Source organism: Sarcophilus harrisii, chromosome 3, assembly GCF_902635505.1.
Source record: "Sarcophilus harrisii chromosome 3, mSarHar1.11, whole genome shotgun sequence".
Classification (NCBI taxonomy): domain Eukaryota; kingdom Metazoa; phylum Chordata; class Mammalia; order Dasyuromorphia; family Dasyuridae; genus Sarcophilus; species Sarcophilus harrisii.
This window is the reverse complement of record NC_045428.1, coordinates 589,173,920-589,195,386: the sequence shown is the minus strand read 5'-3', so window position 1 is coordinate 589,195,386 and position 21,467 is coordinate 589,173,920. Positions and strand designations below refer to the sequence as shown.

The following is a 21,467-nucleotide window of genomic DNA, read 5'->3' as shown; positions in this document are numbered from 1 at the left end:
TCCCACACAGCGTGGGGTGTCTCGGTGACATTTAAAAGCTGCTGGATTTTCCTCAGTAACACAATAATTACTTAAGTGGCTGTTGCGTCCTCCATTCTCCGAGAGGACAAAATGACATGGCTGAGTTAGAGTTGCCGTACAGCGAATCCGACTGTGGCTGATCAGACCAATCCGGGAGCAGAGTGCCCCGCCACAGGTCGGACAGAAAGAGTCCCTGTATGTGGGGTAGTTCTCAATTTTGTGCATCTCGAGTTTTCTTTGGGCTAATTCAATTGTACTTTGCTCAGAGAGCACAGTCTTGTGCCTGTGTCTCCCATGTCTTACAATCAATTCTGAAGTTCTGGAAAGAGACCTTGAGAGTGTCCTTGCATTGCCTTTTTCTGGCCATCTTGGGAGTGTTTGTCCCTTTCCAAAATATTTAAGATTAATAATATTAATGCCAATGAGCAGTGGAATGAAAAGGTCTTTGTGAGTTTCAATCTTTGTTGTGATGATTATCTTTCTTTCTGGCCATGGAAATTGTCATCTCTTGGCCTTCTTACTCCCTTCCTCCCTCCCTTCCCTCCCTTCCTTTTTTCCTCCTCCCCTCTCCCTTTTTATTTCCTCCTCCCTCCCTCCCTCCTTCTTCCTCCCTCCCTCCCCCTTCCTCCTCCTTCCTTCCTTCCTTCCCTCCCTCCTCCCCTTCCTCCTTCCTTCCTTCCTTCCCTCCTCCCCCTTCTCCCTTCCTTCCTTCCCTCCCTCCCTCCCTCCCTTCCTTCCCCTTCCTTCCTTCCTTCCTCCCTCCCCCCTTCCTCCCTTCTTCCTTCCTTCCTTCCTTCCTTCCTTCCCTTCCTTCCTTCCTTCCTTCCTTCCTTCCTTCCTTCCTTCCTTCTTCCCTCCTCCCTCCCCCTTCCTTTCCCTCTCTTCTCTCCTGCAATGAGGACTCACCTAGGTCACAGTGGCCAGGACTGGGAGACTTAACTTCCCAGACCTAACTTCCCGGCCTTGTTTTCTAGAACGATTGCACTGGCTGAGGGTCTTCCTCAAGGAGTGATCAACTTCCTCCTCAAGGAACCAGCAGGGCTCCTATCCTCCAGGCCTTCAGACCCCCCCGGCCTCCACAACCCCCTCCTAGGCGGGGCCCCAGGGCACTTTCCTGCCTCCAGTTGTCTCCCCTCCCCCATCTCCAGGCCCTGCCTTCCCTCACTTCCTCCGGCCGCTACAAGGCAAGCCCTTCCTGGCCCTCCCTCCTCTCGGTCTGGCGGGAGGCAGGTCCGGCCGGGGTCCGGCCTCCCCAACACTTAGCGCCCGGCCCTAGGAAGCGTTTAAGCCCCATTGGCCCCATCACAGCCGCACCCGCAGCTAAGAGGGGCCTCTAGTGGGAAGAAGCGGGTGGGGGGAGGGGGTCTTTCTGCGGCGGAGGGCCCGGGACTTGGGGGACAAGGCCGCGTGGTGCGTGGGAATCTCCGCTCCCGGGCAAGTTAATTGGGAGGTGCCACAGACTGGCCGCGGCCCAGTTTCCCAGAGTCGCTTCCTCTCCTCCAAGGCGGGGGATGGAGAAGCGGAGCCCCGGGCCCTAGGACAGTGTGCCCGACCGCTCCCGGCCTGCCCCTGCCCGGGTGAGGACCCCGGGGCGCGTGCGTGCCCTAGGGGACGGAACCACGAGGCGCAGACTTGTTCCAGTCGGTATTTAACCATTTATTAACATTTCTCAGAAATGGTCTCATTGACTAATGGGGGGAGCAGGGGGGTGGTCGCCCCGCCCCCCCCTCCGCGGGGCCTCCGAGCCATCACAGGGGGGCGACGGCGTCCCACCGATGCGGAGGCGTCGCTGCCGAGGGGGTCCGCGGATCACGCGGAGCTGGAAGAGAGGGAGCGGGTCCACGCCAGCCCTCGGCCACCCGAGCCCCGCCGGGCCCTTCCCGGCCCCCCCGCCCTGCGCCCCCGGCCCCGGATCCCACATCCCGAGGCCTCACCACGGCGAGAAGTCCTGGGCCTCCCAGCCCCGCAGGGCGCCCGCGTCCTGCCCGTCGTTGCTTTGGTCCCCGTCAAGGTTCCCGCAGGCGCCGCACAGCTTCCCGGCCTGGGCCTCGTCCACCGCCACGTGCAGCTCCCCGGCCGGGCTGAGCCAGACGCGCACCCCCCGCTCCTGGCGCACTTGGACGAGAGCCGGGCGGCGAAGCCCGCCTGAGCCGAGCAGCGGCGCGGGAGGCTTCGCCGCTGTCCGTTCACCTGAGACGGGGAGACAAAAGGGGCTGAAAGCGGACCAGGCCGGAGGCGGGCCGCCGGGAAGGCCTGGGGCAGCCGAAGGGCGCTCACCACCTTGTCCAGTCGCCGTCAGCGTGACCAGGCCGTCCGGAGAAGGCGTGGGCCGCTCACCGTCACGGGCGTTCCGCTCGGCCGGAAGTCGGCCAGCACGCGGAACCACGAGTCGCCGGCGCTGGCCTCGGAGCAGAGGGCCGAGAGCTCGTAAATGCCGGCGGCGGACCCCAGCCCGTCGAAGGTGTTGAGGCTGGTGGAGAGGGAGCAGACGCCGATGGGGCCCTTGCAGCCCCTGGAGCCTCCCTGGAGCTGGCACACGCTGCCCACCGGGCAGCTCATGGCCTGGCAGCTCAGCTTGCCTCCCAGGGCGCAGGTACACTGCTGGGAGCAGTCCGCATTCACCGAGGTCGAGTTGGCCTGTCAGCAGGTGGAAAGGGGGCTCAGACTAAGTGTGGCTGCCTCCAGGGTGTCCGGTGCCCTTTGGGGAGTCCTGTGCCCCTCAGGGTGCCCTGTGCCCCCAGGGTGTCCGGTGCCCCTCAGGGTGTCCGGTGCCCTTTGGGGAGTCCCGTGCCCCTCAGGGTGCCCTGTGCCCCCAGGGTGTCCGGCGCCCTTTGGGGAGTCCCGTGCCCCCCTGGGTGCCCTGGCCCCCTCCTGCCCCGACCCTTCCAGGTCCTCCGGGACCCCACGGGCCTTCCCCCGGGCCCGGGAGGCCCCTGGTCCTCCATCCCTTAGAGGCCCCGGGGAAGGCCCTGGAGCCAAGGGTGGGGAGGCCGGCACCCAGGGAACCTTGCCTTGATGGGCCCACCAGGGCATTACCCCCTTTGGGGGAAGAAAGGGGGGCGGAGGAGGGGCCAGGGGGCCCAAGGGGGGCCCGAGGGGTTTGGGCCGCCCACGGCCCCGGAAGGTCCTTGAAAGGGGCCTTTCCCAGAACAAACCGGGACGGCGGCCCCCGCCCCCTTCGGCCACAAGGGGGGTTTGGGGGCGGGCCCCGGGCGCCAGGCACCCCAAGGTGTCCCCACACCCCAGGTCACTCCCCGGGCAGGGCCCAATCGTCCTTCCAGGCTTAAGTCCCCAGGGCCGGGTGGTGTGGTAGGGCCTGGGCACGGGGACGGCGGCAAGTGGGCACCTGAACCGCACCCGGGGGTTTCAGGAGGCGGCGACCTTGGGGTGGTTGGGAAGGGGCCCGGGGAGGGCCCCAGCCCCCCCACAGGTGATCTGGGGGCCGGGTTTCCCCCGGAGGAACAAAGCCCGGCCAGCAGCCCGGGCCCTGGGCCCCCTCCCCAGGGCCTTCGGGGGGAGGGGGCCGGGCCCGGGGCCCAATCCCCAAGGTTGGGGGCAGGGGAAGCTTTGGGCTTGAATCCCCCTTGGGGGCCACCAGGAAGGGGGATCTGGTTGGGGCCACCAGAAAGTTGGGCACCCGCTCTCGGAGCCCCCCCCAACCTGGGTCGCCGGGGCCCCCGGGGTCCCACCTTCCAAGTGGCCCGGCCACCGCTGGGCCCCCACAGTCCCCACCGGGCGTCCGGGTTTCCATCGGCCCTTTCCAGGCTTGGCCGGCGGTTGTCCCCCCGGGCACCCTGGCCCAAACGCTTTCCCAGGTGGCCTTAGGAGGGGAGAAGCCCTGGGGAAGGGTCCCAAAGGGGGCGAAGGGAACATTTGGTGCCTCCTGGGGCACCCCAGGCTTGAAGGCAGCCCGGGGTTTGCAGGGGGGCCCTTGCCACCCTGGGACCGAGACCCTTCCCCGTGGGCCTGGGGGGGACCCTCACCCAATGGCCCAGGCCCACCCGCGGGGGCCCACCATCCCTTGGCGCCCGGCTTAGGCCCTTCCCCGGGGGGATCTGCCCAGGCCGGGGCAGCCCCTTCTGGAAACGGCCCCAGGAGCCCTGGGGGCAAAGGGCCCTGAAGGTTAAAAGGAGCTCCACACCAATCCCAGCAAGCAGGCCTGTAAAGGGTTGGGGCCCAGAGGTCCGGGGCACCCCGGGGCCCAGGAAGCCCCCCTGGAGGTGGCCCGGGGCCAGGACAGGGAAAACTGGGGGGGAAAGAAGGTTAGAAGGGGGGGAATGGGGAGGAAAGAGGGAGAAAGGGGGAGGGAGGGTGGCCCAAGGAAGGGAAGGGAGGGGGGGGAGGGTGACCGTCACCGGGAGGAATCAGGGGAAATTGGAAAGGGGGGCAGGGGCAGAAGGGAAAAGGGGGGGGAAAAGAGGAAATGGGTTTGGGAGGGTCAGGGGGGAAAGGGAAGGAAAAGGGTTGGGAAAGGGGCAAAGGCCAAAGGTCGGTGCGCAAATTCGGCCGGGCCACGGCGGCCCCCAAAGGGGGCGGCAAAAAGGTTAACGCATGCCTTTTGGGGCCTGGCCGGTCAAAAACGGTTAAGAGGGGGTGGGATCCACCAGGCTATGGCAGGCGGCGAGGGGTCCTTGGACTGCTGAAATCAGCCCACAGGCCTCCGGGCCCCCAAACTGGGCCTGCTCCTGCTCGCTGCAGCTGTCTGGGCACTCGCTGGGAGGACAGACGCCACAGTCCGGACCGCCGCCCACCTTCCAGCTGTGGCCGAAGGCCACGGGATCGTTGCCCGGCTGGCCGCCCTTGGGGGTGAGGTCGTTGGCGGGGTCCCCGTTGTAGTCTCCACAGAGGCCGCACAGAGTGCCTGCGTACGGAGCCGGGACTCGCAGCTGCACCAGGCTATCCCCGTTAAAGGTCAGACTCAGGCTGAAAACTGTTTCTATCACTACGCTCGCACCGCTGAGGTACGCCTGGAGACGCGTGTCCAGCCGGAAGGGCAGGGCCACCAGCTGATCGTCCACCTAGGGGAAAGGGCGGGAAGGGGCCTGAGAAAGGAGGATGGCCTCCCTTTGGGCTGCTGGGGGCAGCTGACAAATTAGGGTGTGGTCTGTGGGGGGGCTGCTCCCTTCTGCCTTCCTTTCTACAGGGTGGGGTCCTTGGCTGGGATGGGCGGCTTACCTCTTACTTCTTTCCGTCCACCAAGACTCAGCACAAGGGGCTCCTCCTTGATACTTCCCCGATCCTCCCTTCTGGGCCTGAGTCAGTGAGACTGCCCCCCCCTTTCCCCCTCAGATCGCTATCTGCTCACTTGTGAGCTCCTTACAGTCCAACCCCTAATGGAGAGGCAGCCCTAGACCGGCCGCTGCTGGCTGACCATGGGCAGGTGATTAACTCCTAAGGGTCTCTGACCACTAACTCTAAGACTAACGAATTGCCGAGCTGGTCCAGGAGGTTTTATAGCAATGACATCGAGTGCCCCCCTACCCCGATCCCTCTGGGGCATTCTGAAGTCAGGGGTGATGGGTGTTTTGGATGAAAGTCTCAGGGCCCCCGGAGAGGGCCCAGCTGTGGGTAGGAGAGTTCAGCTGGTTGGTATGAGCGTCTCACGAGCCCCCCCCTCGGGCACCCGGCCCCCAGGGCCTCTGGAAACCTCTGACTGACCTTCAGTTTGCGGGGGAAGGAGCTGCTCAGGGAGAAGCTGTGGTCGTAGACGTGCAGAGTGACGTCCCGGGTGTAGGTGACGGCCTTGTTCCCACGGTGGGCGTTGGCCACGGTGACGAAGAAGGTCTCCGTTCCGGGCTGGGGGTCGGTGCAGGTGCCGCTCAGCAGGTACTCACAGGAGCCCTGGAAGTCGAAGAGCCTCCCGTCCAGGGTCACGTAATGGGGGTCGCCGGACGCCTGGCACGTGGCGCTGCTGAGGGGGCGGCAGCCGCGGAGGCCGGTGGAGAGGATGGCGCATTCCTGGCCCGGCCCACAGCTGGCCGGGTTGCAGAGCAGCTGGCCTTGGCTGGGCTCGCAGCGGCACAGGGAGGAGCAGCTGGCGTCAGCCCAGAACTCGGCCCCGGGCTCGTGGTAGGTGCCGTTGGCCCAGCACCCGCAGCCGCCCTCGCGGGCCACGCAGACGCTGCCACTCAGGATGAAGCCGTCGTCGCACTGGCATCCCTCGGAGCACTTTCCAGAGCACGGCGGGGCGGGGGCTGGCCCCGGGCAGCTGGGTGGGCAGGCTGGCACACACAGCTCATAGTGACTGTTTGGCCCACAGGGGTACGCTGTAAGAGACAGAAGTGGCAGAGTCCGTGTGAGAGGTAGAGGCCGGAGGGAGGGGGGCTGGCCGCGAGGATCCCTGGGCAGCATCTCCCCCTGGGCAGTGTCTGCCCCCGGGCAGTGTCTCCCCTAGACTCACGGCATTTGGCTTGGGTCCTCCAGTCCCCGATGGCGATGCCAGCAGCCTGGCAGGCGGCCGCATAGGAGGCCAGGGCTGGGCACAGGATGTCTTGAGAGCCGCCGCCAAGGCAGACATCCAGGACACAGCCGGTGAAGAAGGGGTCGGGCTTGATGTGGGCATGGCAGGCCGAGAAGGGCCCCCCCGCACCGGGAGCCAGGGGCCCACAGAAGTCTGGCCCCCCATACTGCTCTTTCTTGTCCTCCTCGCACGTCGGGCAGTTCCCGTGGCACTCGTCCCAGCAGAAAGGGTCCCACTCGGGCACCCGCCAGCTGCCGCCCCAGCTGGGAATGGAGGAGGCCAAGGTCCCATTGGGGAAGGCCATGTCGTTGGTGGGGTCCTTGTCCATGTTCCCGCACAGGCCGCACACAGCCCCGTGGTAGCTGCTGGGCAGGGTCACCTCCACGCGCCAGTTCCAGTCGTAGGTGACCCGGAGGCCAAAGTCGGTCTCCAGCACGGCCAGGCCGGGGCCCTGGGACACTACCAGGCGCCCCCCAGCCTCACTCACTGGAAGAGTGGTCAGCACGCCGTTGACCTGTGGGGCAAAGGGCACAGCAGGGGGCGGCGTCAGGCTGAGGTGGCCCAGAGCCTCCTGCACCCGCCCTCCCTACCCAAGGCAGGGCTTGAGTTCAAGTTCTTCCCAGCCTCTGCCTGCAGCTCGGCGAGTCTCCCTTCCCTAAATCTAGAACCCCTTTGGGCCGGCTCCCACTCAGAGACCCAGGGAGCCTGCATGCTGACCTCACCAAGGAGGGCTGACGCTTCTGCCCGGCCCTCGATCTGAACCTCCCAACAATTCCCTAGCAGGAGATTTGTGGAAATACGGTTAACCTATGTTGGGTCACTTGCCGCCTGGGGGAGGGGGTGGGGCAAGGGAGGGAAAAATCAGGACACCTTGTGGTAGGGTGAATGTCGAAAATTATCCATGTTTGTATCTGGAAACAAAAACTTTAATTAAAAAGTAAGGAAAAAATAAAGAAAATGGAATGGAAAAAAACCCAAACAAAGCAATTGCCTGAGGAATAAAAATCCCTGTTTTATAGATGGGGGACCGAGGCTCGGGGGGACCTTGTGATTTGCCCACGAGGGCACGGCTGCTCGGGTCCAAAAGTGAGCCCCGTCTGCTGCGGCCTCGAGCCCCCACTGCCCGGCCGAGGTGGGAGTCTCTTACTGCTGCCACCCCGCCCCGCCCGGAAGGTCCCGGGCCCTCACCCGCACTCGGCCAGCCTCGCCCTTGTGCACAGAGATGTTGGTCCCGTGGGCTGTGACGGTGACGATTCTCACGTAGGAGACCGAGGGATTCCCCCTGTTCTCGTTCTTGGTGGTGACTGTAAAGGCGGGGAGACTTGAGGGCCCCCCACACAGGGCCGCCAGCACGTAGGAGCAGGTGCCCTGGAAGTCAAAGTCTCGGCCGTCGAAGGAGTGGTAGTGGGGGTCCCCCCACAGCCAGCAGGTGGCCTGGTAGTTAGGGACGCAGACGCCCTGGCCGTTCTGCACCTGGCACGTCTCCTGTTCCAGGCAGGTCACGGCCTGGCACGGGTCTGGGGGATACAAAGGAGACAGGGAGGAGGACTGAGACCCTCTGGCCCTCTCTGCAGAGGCCCCAAGTCTCTCTTCCCTTTAATCTCTCAGACCGCCGCCCCTGGGGCCCCGTGTCCAGCCCTCGGCCCAATCCCTGGGGTCCCTTCCTGGCCCCCAGGTAGAGGCCAGCCCCAGCCCCCAGGAGCCAAGCGCCTCTGCCCCCCGGGGTCTCCCTCCCTCCCGGCCCCCGGGCTCACCTTTGGTCACACAGCCCAGGATGCCATCTGAGGGCTCACACACCTGCCCGGCGCCACATGTGTGGTCCTGGCACTGCAGGCCCTGCCCGGGGCGGCACGTGCACTCCTGGCTGCAGTTGTGGAGCAGCACGGGCTGGTTGGGCTGCGAGGGAGAAAGGAATGGGTGTTTCACCCCCTTCCTGGGGCCCTTCCCGGCCCCCCTCAGTTCAGAGGCAGTGGGAGGCAGAGGAGCAGGGTCTGGGGGGCGGGGGCAGGCGGTGGGACTGGCTGGGCCGGGGGCCCGTGAGCGAGGGGCGCACCTCGTAGTATCTGCCATCCACGTAGCAGCCGCAGTCCTGCAGGGGGATGCAGGCCCGGCCGTCGGAGACGAAGCCCACGTCGCACTGGCAGCCCTCGGAGCAGGTGCCGGGACAGTTGGGGGGCGCGCTCAGGGCCGAGCAACCCAGGGAGCAGGTGTCGGCACACAGCTCATAGTGACTGTTGGGGGGGCACTCCAGGGCTGGGGAGCGGAAGGGGACAGGCGGGGGGTGAGGGTGGGAGGGGAGCCACCCAATGTGCCCCAGCTGGCCGAGGAGTGAAAAGACAGGGCTCCGGCCCCACAATTCTTCCTGTCCCCTCCCCGTCCCTCAGCCTCCCATTTGTCCCTCGTCCCCCCATCCTTAGCCCCTGTCTGTTCCCCTCACCCCGCCCCTCAGGCTGCCATCGCCCCCCGCAGGTCACTCACGACAGAACTTGTCGCTCCTCCAGGGCTGGACGGTGCCCCCCGCGGCCTGGCAGGCGGCCACGTAGGCGTGGATGCTGTTGCACAGAATGTCCTGGTTGCCCCCGCCCAGGCAGAGGTCGAAGACGCAGTCGTCGAAGTAGCCGCTGGGACTGACCAGGGCGTGGCAGGCGGCCAGGGGCCCCTGGGGGCTGGTGAGGAAGCCGCAGAAGCGCTCCTGCCCGTAGGTCTCGGCCAGCTCGGGCCGGCACTGGGGCGGGCTGGGGCAGTCCCGGGGTGCCGGGCAGGGGGCGGCGGGGGGGCGGCACGGGTCCCCGAAGGCCCGAGGGGGGCCACGGCCAGCTGGCCGGTGGGGTTTCCTGGAAATGTCCTCGGGCTTCCCCATTGAGTTCCCGCCAGGCAAGGCTTGCCGGTGAGGCCAACGGGGGCAGGGACTTGAAGCGAGGTGGTGGCACCCCAGGCCAAAAGTCCCGGTTTCATTTGGTCCGGCCTTCCGCCCACTGGTAGGCTCGGGACGGCCCCGGACAGGACCACGGGGAAGTTCAGGGGCCCCCTCCCACCTTGGGGGAGGGAGGGAGCCTCAGGGAAGCGGGCAAACGGGGTCCCTTCCCCATCTTTTGGGGCCACCCGTCCTCGGGGCCCAGGGACCAGCCGGGGGGCTGCTCCGCACCCCCGCCCGTCCTCTCCGGGTGAACCCTCACCTTGACCTTCCACTGGTGCTGCTCCAGCACCAAGGAGACGGCGGCCACGCGGACGGTCACCACCCGAGTGACGCTGACCGCCCCGTTGCCCCAGGCCACGTTCTCCACCAGGACCTCGAAGTCCTCCAGGCCGGGCTGAGAGCCGCAGGTGCGGACCAAGGTGTAGACGCAAGTGCCCATGAAGTCAAACTTGCGCCCATCAAAGGAGGTGTAGTGGGGGTCCCCGGAGGCCGAGCAGGTGGCCGAGCCCACGACCACGCAGCCCAGGGCGCCGCCGGCCACCTGGCAGTCCTCGTGGGGGCCGCAGGCGGAGGGCGAGCAGGTGACCACGCCGCCCTCCCCGCACTGGCAGAGGGAGTCGCAGCCGGGGCCCGGGTAGAAGGACTGGCCCACTTCGTAGTAAACGCCTTGGAACAGGCAGCCGCACTGGGCCAGGGGCACGCAGTCCTGCCCGCTGAGAGCGAAGCCCTCGTCGCACACACAGCCTTCGTGGCACTCGGAGCCGCAGCCCCTGGGGACGGAGGCGTCGCTGCAGGATGCTGGGCAGCCCCGGGAGCACTCCTCGTAGTGGCTGTGGGCGGGGCATGCCACGGCTGGGGGAGGAAAGAGGGGGTCACTCGGGCCCTGGAAGGGAGGGGTCTCTCCAGGGACTGTGGGGCTCATCTCTCCCTCAGGAACCGTCCCTGAGACCCAGGAAACTGCAGTGACGGGGGCAAGCATCCGAGGCGGGGCCTGAAGCCAGATCTCTAGGACTATTCTTTACCCCCTGACCCCCTCCCCCTCCTCTCTCTACCTGGGGACCCTAGAGGGGCCTCAGCCCCCCAGAGCTGTTACTCACGGCAGAACTGGTCCGTCCTCCAGGGGTGGACGGTGGCCCCGGCGGCGTGGCAGGCAGCCACATAGGCAGCCAGGTTATCGCAGCCCACGTCGGGCTGGCCGGGCAGCAGGCACCGGTCATACACGCAGTCCCGGAAGAAGCCGTCAGGGTCCACCTTGGCCTGACAGTCCCGGAAGGGCCCCGCCGGGTCCTTCAGGAGCCCACACTCCTTCTTGCTCTGCGCCTGCTGTGCTAACAGGGTGTCCAGCTGTGGGCACTCGCCCGGGCTCACGGCCCCACAGCCAGGGAGGGGTCTCCTCCTGCCAGTTCTGGCCGAAGGCCAAGGCATTGGCAGCCAGGGACCCATCCCGCAGGGTGAAGTCGTCCTTGGGGTCCTTGTTGAAGTTGCCACAGAGGCCGCATAGGGCGTTGGCGTAGCTGATGGGAACCTTGACCTTGGCACGGGCGTTCCAGTCGTAGGAGACGGTCAGGCCGAAGTCGGTGCGGATCACGGCATCGTACCCGCTCTGGAAAATCTGCACCTGGCCCCCGGCTGCTTGGTGGGGCAGGTACCGGAGCACACCGTCCACCTGCAGGCAGGCGGAGGGACACGAGGTCATCGGGGGTCGGAGGGGGCCTTTCCGCCAGTTCTGAGTGGGAGGCCCTTGGTAACCCCCCCAGTGCCCCGCAGGAGGCACGGGAGTGACCGAAGTGGCCTGCAAGCTTCTCCAAGGGTGTTGGACCTCTGAGTGACCAGGCACCCGCGCCCCAACCCGGCCCCTCCCCACCGTGCCTTCCCCCTTTTGCTCGGGCCCAGTCCCCCTCGGGCCTTCCCTGCCCCTGGGAGCCCCTGCACTCACCAGGACCCGGCCGGGGTGCTCCCTGCGGACGGCAACCTCCACACCGCGGGCCTGGACGCGCACGGCCCTGGTGTAGGACACTGTCTGGCTGCCCCTGTGCTCATTCTCCACCAGGACCCGGAAGGAAGGCAGGTTCGCGTCCTGGCCACAGGACCCCGCCAGCAAGTAGACGCAGGTGCCCATGAAGTCAAAGCGCCGCCCGTCAAAGCTGACATAGTGGGGGTCCCCGGAGGCTTGGCACGTCCCAAAGTGGTCTGGGTAGCAGCCCTGGAGCCCGTCCTGCACCCGGCAGCGCTCTCCCGCTGGGCAGCCCCCCGTGTCTTTGCATTCCACCTGCTGAGTCTTCCCATTGCACACGCAGCGCTTCCGGCACAGCTCGTCGCCCCAGATCTCCTCCCCGGGGGCCAGCACGAGGCCCTGGTACTGGCAGCCGCAGGCCGAGCTGGGCACGCAGGTGTCCCCGCTCAGCACAAAGCCCTGCTTGCACACGCAGCCCTCCACGCAGGGCCGGGAGTCGCAGTCAGCGGGGGCCGAGTCCCCAAAGCAGGAGGGGGGGCAGGCGCTGCCACAGGGGGAGTACTGGCTGTTGGGAGGGCAGGTCATGGCTGTGGGGAAGGCAGAGGGACGTTAGCAGCCAGCGCCTGGCCCAGCTGTGCTTCCCCCCGTCTGTCCCCCGGCTGCGCCCGTCCCCACGGGCAGGGGAAGGATGGAAGCAGCTGGGGCACCCAGGTGGGCAAAGGGCAGCCATGCTTGGGCCTGCAGGGCTCTTCCCACCAGGTCCGTCCTCCCCAGCTTGGCCCCTCCGGGGGTCCTCGTCCCTGTCCCCCTCCCCAGACACTCACGGCAGCCAGCAGCTGTCCGCCAGTCCTGGACGGTGACCCCTTGCTCCCTACAGGCCGTGGCGTAGGAGTCCAGGGCGCGGCACAGGCTGGGCCGGTCGCCGTTGCTGGCACACAGGTCATAGACGCAGTCTTTCAGGAAACTCTGGGGGTCCAGGATGTCATGGCAGAGGGCGAAGGGGCCCGTCGCCAGGCTCAGCATCCCGCAGACCCTGTCGCCTTCGTAGTGCTGGGTCTGCCCAGGGGTGCAGCTGGGGCAGCCTCCCTGGCAATCGTTGGAGCAGAACTGGTCACCATCGTCGAGCTTCCAGCTCTCGGCAAACTCCACGGCGTCAGTGGCCAGAGTCTCGTCCTGCTTGAGGAAGTCGTCCGCGGGGTTCCCGTTGTAGTTCCCGCAGAGCCCGCAGACCTCGTTCTGGAAGCGGGACGGCAGGGTCAGGCTCAGCCGGCAGTCCCAGTTGTAGGTGACACGAAGCCCAAAGTCCATCTCGATCACCCCCTGGGTCCCGCTCTGGAACACCCTCAGCTTCCCGTCATGCAGGGACACCGGCAGCCGAGACTTCTGGTTGTTGATCTGCAGGGAAAGCAGGGTTGGTCAGCTCCACGGGTGCCCTCGGCACCCTCCTCCCCTTCAGAGCCCCCCAGAACAACTCCTTCCCTCTCCTTGAAATGGGTCCCTCTGGGAATTATGAGCTCAGGGGTGTAGAGGAAGGGCTTCCCCAAGGATAGGACCATTTCCCCCCCAGACCAGAGGCGCTGGCCCTTGCATGGCTGAGACTAGGTTCTAGCATTTGCTCCCCAGGAGACCTTGGGCACGTGGCTTTATTTTCTCTGCAATGGGTTTCCTTTTCTGGGATGGATGCATTCTGAAATCCTTTCCTCCTCTAGATCTGAGATCCCGCCTTTGTTCCCAAGTTGCCCGAGGATGGGATGCAAGGGGCGGGCCCTGGCGAGGGCCCCCCACCCCAGTGCCCAGCTTACCCGGGCAAAGCCGTGCTCCCCTCGAGCCAGGGAGACCACCTGGCTGTAGGCACTGACGGTCACCAGGCCCACGTAGGACACCTTCTTGCTGTTCCGATGCTCGTTCTTGGTCTCCACACTGAAGGAGGGCAGGGTGTCGTCAAAGCCGCAAAACTCAGACAGCGTGTAGGAGCACGTGCCCATGAAGTCGTAGCGGCGGCCGTCAAAGGTCGTGTAGTGGGGGTCCCCCTGGGCCCAGCACGTGGCGGTGGAGGCGGCCGAACACGTTGGCTTGCCAGCCACCATCTGACAGCGCTCCTGGGGCCCACATTTTACCCCAGAGCAGGATGCGTCCGCGGTGGGCAGGGGGACTGGGAAGAGAGAAAAAGAATAGCAGTTATGGGTGGGGGAGAAGCAGAGAGGTAGCCCTTGTGGAGGAAGAGCTGGCGAACAGATGGAGGGTACAGGGGAGAGAGTTTGGGGAGAAGAAATGGGAAGGGCAGCTAAGGAGTGAAGCAAGAAACGGTTGGGAAAGATTACATTAGTTCTACAAGCATTAATTAAGCACCAGTTGTGTGCCAGGCACAAACGTTCTAAGGCCGGGGACGACAGAAACGAACCATGAACAGTTCCTGCTGTGAAGCTTATAGTCTAGTTAGGGGTCCTCTTTCGGACCAGAGACCCCTCCCCATCCTGACGGCCCTCCTCTGGACCCGCTCCAGATTGTCAGTGTAATTCCCACATACGGCACCCAGGACCCACCACTATTCCACAGCCAGGGTTTTAAAGGGAAGAGGAGGAGCTCCTCATCCTTAGCAGCTTTGCTTCTCTGGGGACCTTTTCCTGGCTATTAACCCACGTTGGACTTGGGTGCGAAAACCCCCAGCTCTTGCTCAGAAAAAGTGGATTCTTCCCAGATCTTTGCCCTCTTGTACCCCTGAGGGGATTTTAGTCCCAAGGCTGAGTCTCTACATTTGCCCCCTTTAACGGTGATCTTACTCAATTCAGCCCAATATTCTACCCCGTGAGGGGAGCCCAGCCTCGCCAGCTGCCCCATCGCACATTGAGATGCGGTCTACTTAAACCCTCGGCTCTTTTTTTGTTTCCCGAACAAACTGCAGTCTAACCAGATCTTGACCTTGTTGTACTTAGGTGGAAATTTCTTAGACCCCAGATTAATATTACCTTGACTCCTATTAATGGGATTCTTTTGTTAATTTTTAATAATTCATCCTTTGTTAATTCCTGACTGCTACTGTGATGTGATCATTTGGTAAATTTGACAAGACTATTCATGCTTTCATGGTAGCCATTGATAGAACATTAAACCAAAATGAGACCAAACACAAGCTATCTACCCCCCTGGAGCCCTCCCCAGCTAAGACTCATTCGTTAATAGAAAATGCTGTTCATCCAGGTCTGAGCACATCCAAGGGCACGGTCTTTCAGAGATGGCTGACCATGGGTCAGCACTCCCATCGCCACTCGATCACCCAAGGGCACATTCATCTGCCACGGTGGCTCAGACTCCCAGGGGACAGTTGGGCGCTCCCTGCTAAGCTCATTGCTTATCGGGGGTATTGAGTCCCAACAGGCCATTTCTCACATTTGCTTTCTAGTCTAAGACTTGGTGGCAAAAAAAGAACTGAGATGACAATTTAATCTCTCCAGCTCCTCTCCATCTCAGGCAGAAGTTTTTCTTCTTTCTTTCTGAGCTTCTCCTAAATTTAGCTTTTTAAAAAAATTCCCAGACCTTTTAAAATAACTTTTTTTTTTTTAGCTCTTCTCACCAGTCTTATTTTTAATTATGATGCTCCCATTTTTATAAGGTCAATTTTCATCCTCTATGTATCCTTCCTCTGGACGCTTGGAAAGCTATTCCCTCAAAGTCCAGGATGGGGAATGATAGATATGGGACACTACATATGTTTTCTGACTTAGATGACAAGTCACTTTTGCTTATCTTTCCCCTCCTTTTTTCATTCTGGGATTGTTCTCTGGTTAAAAGGATATACAGGGAAAATACAATATTTCAACAAAAATTTAAATTTAAAAATATAATGAAATAAAACAAAATGACTTTTTTTTTTCTTTTTCTTTCACAAATTCCAGGACACAGTGCTCAGTTTTCTATCATTTCTACCCTGACGCTGGCTAAACGTCCAGTCCAATATAGAATTCTGCCTTATTGATTTCTCTCTACCTTGTAAAGAATCTAATAATCATTAAGGCAGGAAGAAGAAGCTGCTTTTGTTAATGTCTATAAAGTGAGATCTCCTATCACTATTAGGTCGCACCCATCTGCCCGACTTCTGATCTGCTTGTTAAATTGCTCATCTATTTTCTCCTTCTGTCCAAGGGGTCTGTAGAGCACTCTGATGAACTAGAAAAATTTACCGCCTAGAAGCCACCTTGCTGGTGATGAGGAAAGACAAAGGGACACGTGGATGAGGCTGAGGATGGCTGATGGGTCTGACCCCTTCCCACCGCCGCCTCGTCCCGTCACTCACCCTGGTCACATGCAGCTGCCATCCCGAACCCCACAGAAGGAGCCAGCCCAAGAGTCAGCAGCCCAAAGGGACTTCCAGCCTCAACACTGTGTCTCCTGCCATCTGTCCCAAGACTCCTCTCTGCATAGGAGAACTCACTGCCAGGCACAGCTGCCCATGTGATCTTTGACCCCAGAGTTTGGCCATCCATAGTAATGCCTCCTATAGTGTCTGTCTTTGCCACCAAGAGGGCGATGCCTTCAGTCCCAGGCACCCCACTGATTATGTAGGATGAGCAGTAGCCATCCACCGGAGGGACCAAAGCCAGGAAGGGGCCGTAGGTCGCTGACCCTCGCTCGGCCCCCGTGCCGAAGAGCAGGACCTGGATGCCAGCACTGGCTGAGAGATAGAGGGGGTAGGACGGGCGGATATCGAATTCCATCACCTCGCCAGCCTGGAGCCCCCGAGAGCCAGAAAAGCCCCCGTGCTTGAAAGTCAGCCGTGTGGTCTCGCCGGCCACTATATAAGCCATGTCGTAGCGAGCCTGGGAGGACACAGCAGGGACCACATAAGAGGTTCCCCAGTGAGCCCGGGGCAGCAGCTGCTCCACCACATGATTGCAGGAGGTGTGCTTCTGGACACAGCTATGGCCGGAGAGCATGGCCACCGGGCGGCTGGCCGCCACCCGAGAGCCAGAGAGGTCAGCCGAGCTCTGTACCTGCGCCACGGCATAGGGCCCCAGCTCCAGCATCAGGGTGCTGCCCGCCGGGTGGAACCGGCCCTGGAAAGTGGCCGAGCCTTTCAGTTGGATGCTGACGGAGGCCCCGGAGGCCCCAGCCACCACTGCAAACTCTTTGACATTCTTAGCCGAGGTCCCTGGAGGGGTGAGCACAAAGTACTCGGTGCCCAGAATGTCGACAGGGTAAACTAAGGTCAGTTCGGCCGAGTTTGGCTTGACGCTGACTGCCTGGACCACAATAGCCTGGTCCGAGCGGATGACAATGGCTCGGGGGGCAGTTGCACTGCCGGTCATTTCAGCCGCACTGCTGACATTGACCGTGACTGTCTGTCCTGTACCCACGGTGACAGTCTCTGAGGTCTTGGTCACCTGGCTTAGAATGGTGACAGTGGTGGGGCTGCTGGAAAGGCTGGAGAGAAGGAGGTGGAGGCGGGCTGAGCTGTAGCCAGGGTCATCATTTTGCAGGAAGGCGGTGAGGAATTCCCGGCCAGCCGCACTTACCCACCCTTCAGAGGCCCTGGGAGCCAGCCCTAGGGAGTGGGAGAGAGGTTGGGGTCACCCATGGGGAGAGGCTGAGGAGGACCGTCCAGTCTCAGATCTCCACCTGCCTTGAGCAGCATGTCTCCCAGATGCCTTAAATTAAACATGTCCAGAACCCTCCATGTTATTTTTCCTCTGAAGCTGACCCCCTTCCTACCTTATTACTATAGGGGGTAATATTCTTCCAGGTCCCTCAGGCTCACAACCTAAGTAACAGCCTCTGTCTCTCACCTTTCGTACCCTCTCTATGGCCAAATCTTGCCACTTTTAAAGCTCTTGAAAAGTCCCCTTCTCTGCCACTGCCCCTGCTCGGGTACAGGCCCTCATCATCTCACCCCTGGATGGCTGCAGTAGCTGCTGGGATGGCAGGCTGCCTCTTCCAATGTCTCCTTGTTCCCATCCATCCTTCCTTCGGTTATCAAATCTCTTAAAATTCAGGCCTCCCCACTCCCCACCACCGTTTACTAATCTCCCCTGGTTCCAGCATTAAAGGTGAAATGCTCTGGCCCTTAAAGCCCATCATGCCCTTGTCCCTTCCCACTTTTCCAGTCCTCTTACATTTTCCTTCCCTCCCTATTCCTCCTTCCATCCCGTGTCTCTCTTGCCTCCTCAAGGCCAAATGCTTGCCTTCCTCACCTTCCTCTGAAGGTTTCCCTCAAATGCCAGCTAAAATCCGAACTTCTCTAGGAAGCCTTTCCCAGTCTGTTGCTCTCTTCCTATTTATCCAAGCTATAACTTGTTTGTTCAGAATTGCTTCCATGTTTTCTCCTCCATTAGACTTTGGGCTCCCCAAAGGTAAGGATTGTTTTTTCCTATTTTTATATCCCCAGCCTGGTACACAATAGGTGCTTAATAACTGCCAGGAGACTGACCATAGAACTGGGTTATTGCGTGCAAAGACGGTTTTGCAGGGTGGGGGGGAGGAGGTGCTTACTGTTTGTCATCCTGGGTCTCTCCCCCTTTTGCAGCTGAGAGCCCTGGGGGAGCTGTCTACCCCGTGCCTCCATTTCTCCATCTCACCTCTCCCGGCCAGTGAATCACAGCGACTTTCTCCAAGATTCGCCAGCGGCCTCCTTATTGCCCAGTGCTTGCCCTCTGTAAGGGCTGGCCGGGGCTGACCCTCCCTGGCTTTTGGGCAGTTCAGTGCTTTACCCTTTGCATGATATGCATGAGAACATCCCCAGGCTCTGCCCTAGGCCCGCCGGCCTTTCCTCTGTACATTCCCTCGTTCGCTCCCCAGAAAGGCTCCAGCTCATCTCTGTGCGTGTTGCACAGTATGGGCAAATGCACACTCCAGGTCTACTTGTACACGTGCATATAAATATTACCCAGTGTGCATGTCTACATGCAGCGTCTATGCCTCCGATATAACCGTGTCATTTATATACAAACACATAAACAAATGCACGTGTGCACATTTGTACTATTACATACACAATGCACATATGTACATACACACGTGTATGTCAGCACAGCGCACCCAGACCCTGCAATAAGCATTCGTCCCTACATGCACACAGATGCACCACAGAGTGCAAACATAGGCAGCGAAACGTGTTTATGAATATGTTCCTAATACAGATTCACATGATGGACAGATGCATACAGATAGATCATGCCCAGCGCGCATGAATGTGCCTAGAAGCATATGTAAATTTTACTTGTATCTGTATGTATAGAAATATGTTGCTCCCTGTGTGATATGGCGGCATCTAAATATATGTGTGTGTGGTCATACCTACGTGTATAAAATATAGCCCACAGTGTGCACATATACACGACATGTACACACGTGTGTGCACACACATTGTATGTATAGTGTATGCACTACATGCTCACATATAGTATATACATATGCCACACATGCTATGGCTACAGACACATATATGTTTATATTCATTAATATAAACATGTGTGCACAAATGTACCGCAGCTACATGTATATGAGCATGTCTATTACATTCATAACATATGTGAATAAATGTATTCCATGGGGTGCCCATATATTTAACGTGTGTGTGTTCATTTATACAAGTATATAAGCACCCACAGCATGCATGATATATACACACATGCACAGTGTACATGTATGTATCTGCCCATACGTGTCTATGCAAGCAAAGGTACAGCAGGTGTCCAGCTCTTAGCCAACCCCCCTCTCTTCCCGTCTCAGCCGGTGCCTGCCGGGGTTCCTACTCAGAAGTCTAAGAAGCCCCTCGAGCTTGTCCTGGCCCCTGATTCTGCTGGCCTCCCCCTCTCAGGCACGGGGCCCCAGCTCTCCCCCTCCACTCTCCCTTCCCCACTTTCTAATCACTCTCCCTCCCATTAAAGTTATCGCCAAGCTCTCTCCCCATGCCATTCACACCCCCACCGAGGTGGCTGGCAAAGGGCTCCCCTGCCCAGCTGCAAGATGGGTATTTCCAGAGCTCAGGTCCAATTACAAGCCCAGGGCAGAGGGGAGGGGAATAAAAACCTCTCCTTGGGTCTTTCCAGACTTTCTGCTCAGGTAGTTTGCGAACTCCCCCCCTCAGACAACGCTCTCTCTCCTTCCTTCTGCCTTTTGCCATCCCGTGATTGCCAAATGCTTCTGCAGGTGACGCCCACCCGGTGTCTCACTTTCCCCAGGGCAGAGACCAGGCGCAGGGGGGAGGCAGAGGAGCACCCCATGAGAGAAGGGAAGGCAGAGAAAGGGGGAGCGTGGCTCTCAACTAGGCAACCTTGCAAAGAGCCAGCATGGGTTCTAGGGGGACAATAATGGCGGGCGACGACAGCCCCGGGAGCTCGGGAGGAGAGGAGCCACGGACGTCCCAAGAGTCCGGGCTTATACTCACCCAGCAAGAAGCTGACTCCAGCCCAGATCGGCCACCAGCTCCTCTGGGCCCCCATCTCTGTAAGGGAGAAGGAAAGCCTTTTGTGCCCGGAGAACACGGTCTCTGGGGCTGCTCCAGAGAACCAACGTCTCTGGGGGCTGGGCCCGTCTGCCCTCTAAGCCAGCTTCTGGGGTGGGAGGGATGGAGGTAGGACCGGGCAAGGGGAGGCCTGGGCTGGGACCCCAGGAGGGCCCCGGAGGAGGGGAGATCCGGAGAGGGGGATGTCCACAGCCCTGTTGAAAGTGGAAGGCCAGGCTCTGGGGTGGGGCAGGACCAGCTCACCTTCGGGTCCCAGGAGCTTCTGAGTAGCCCCATCGAGCGGGTTTTATAAGGGAGCTTGAGACCACACCTTGGGTCAGCTGGGCCCACATGGTGCCAATTTCCTGGAGGGGGTGCTGGGGTGGGGCGAGCACAAATTCTGGGATGGAGGGGAAGTCCAGGGCAGGGGCTGAGGTGGGCGGGTGGGAGGGCGATGAGGGGCCATCTTGGGAAGGTCGAAGAGTGAGGAAGCGCTTGGAGGGAGGGGCAAGTCCCACACCTTGGTCCTAGGGAAGATGGAGTTGAGGAATTGGGGCTGAGAGGATAGGGGAGCTCCCCCAGCTCCCAGAGAGGGCAGGGTAGCTAAGTGTCTAAGCCTGCGGTAGACAGCTGGGGGATGGAGACTGAGGTGCCCCAAGACCAGGATGCCAGATGGGAGCTGGGTGGGCCCTGGGCTGAGAAGGAGGAAGGCTGAGGGTGGGTGGTGGGCCTCTGTTTACCCACTGGCCCTCCGCCCTTTTCCCCAACACAAGGTTCCTCTGGCTTCTGCCAGCAACAATACCAACATCTATATCCGGGTCCTGGCACTTTCCCAAGTCTTAATCTTCAGCTGGGGATCAGTCTTGAGCTCCCTTCCCCCCCTCCGCTTCTCTCCCCATCCCCTCCTCCATAAGCCCTCCGAGGGTACAAGCTACTTGACTCTTGTCTCACATCCCCAGCCCCCAAATGCTTGTTAATTAGAGTTGGACTGAACTGAAGCAAATGGGGGTGGCCCCTTGCCTCTGGCCCAGCTCACATTCAGGTGGTTCATCTTGGGATGAGGTCTGGGGCTCACTGCTCAGGTGACCCCTGAAGGGTTCTGTTAGAGCACATGCTCTAACCCCAGGTGCCCCAAAGAGGGGGCAGAACACCCACCACTTTTCTCTATTCATCCCCCGCAATCTGCCAGCATCCTCAGAGAGACTGGAACTCCGGGACTGATCCATCGTGGCCTGGGACTAACCCCAGGGGGCTGCTGGGTTTGGAATCCGGAGACCTGGTCAAATCTGGCCTCTGACCCTAGAGGAGTGACCTCTCTGAGAAGCCAGGGGCTTGGGATAGGGAACTCTAAGTCCCAGGACTCCTGACCCAGGGACAGATTTTGACCCAATGGCTTCTTTGCTTTATGGCCTGTGAAGTGATAGCCAAGCTGTCTCCCTGTTCCCCAGCCCCTAATTCTAGTTAGTTTCCAGATCTGGATTTTTCCCAGGTCCTCATGATGTAATAGGGGGTCCCCTGATTTTAGGGGGGCTTCTGTTCTGGCAATCAGTCAGTGATTCTAGCTCTTCTGGCTTTGGAGTCTGCTGCAGGAAACTCCCACGCCCCATCTGTCTGGTGGCTTCTGGCCTCCAGCTAGTCCCCCAGATCAAATTCCTGAGACTATGGGAAAAAGACGGCT

The 21,467-nt window shown here is 61.0% G+C and overlaps 1 protein-coding gene across 1 annotated transcript; it reads right to left on the bottom strand.

The window, feature by feature from the left end:
• Positions 1-4,604: 4,604 nt before the first annotated feature.
• Positions 4,605-19,814, bottom strand: FCGBP (Fc fragment of IgG binding protein). Its single transcript, XM_031961598.1, is given in 14 exon segments — positions 4,605-5,039; positions 5,680-6,287; positions 6,422-6,995; positions 7,670-7,998; positions 8,236-8,377; positions 8,535-8,734; positions 8,960-9,516; positions 9,584-10,250; positions 10,496-10,784; positions 10,786-11,064; positions 11,335-11,939; positions 12,177-12,747; positions 13,155-13,504; positions 19,733-19,814. Coding segments are annotated over 14 exon segments (5,661 nt in total). The 5' UTR covers positions 19,788-19,814.
• Between the last annotated feature and the right edge of the window lie 1,653 nt (positions 19,815-21,467).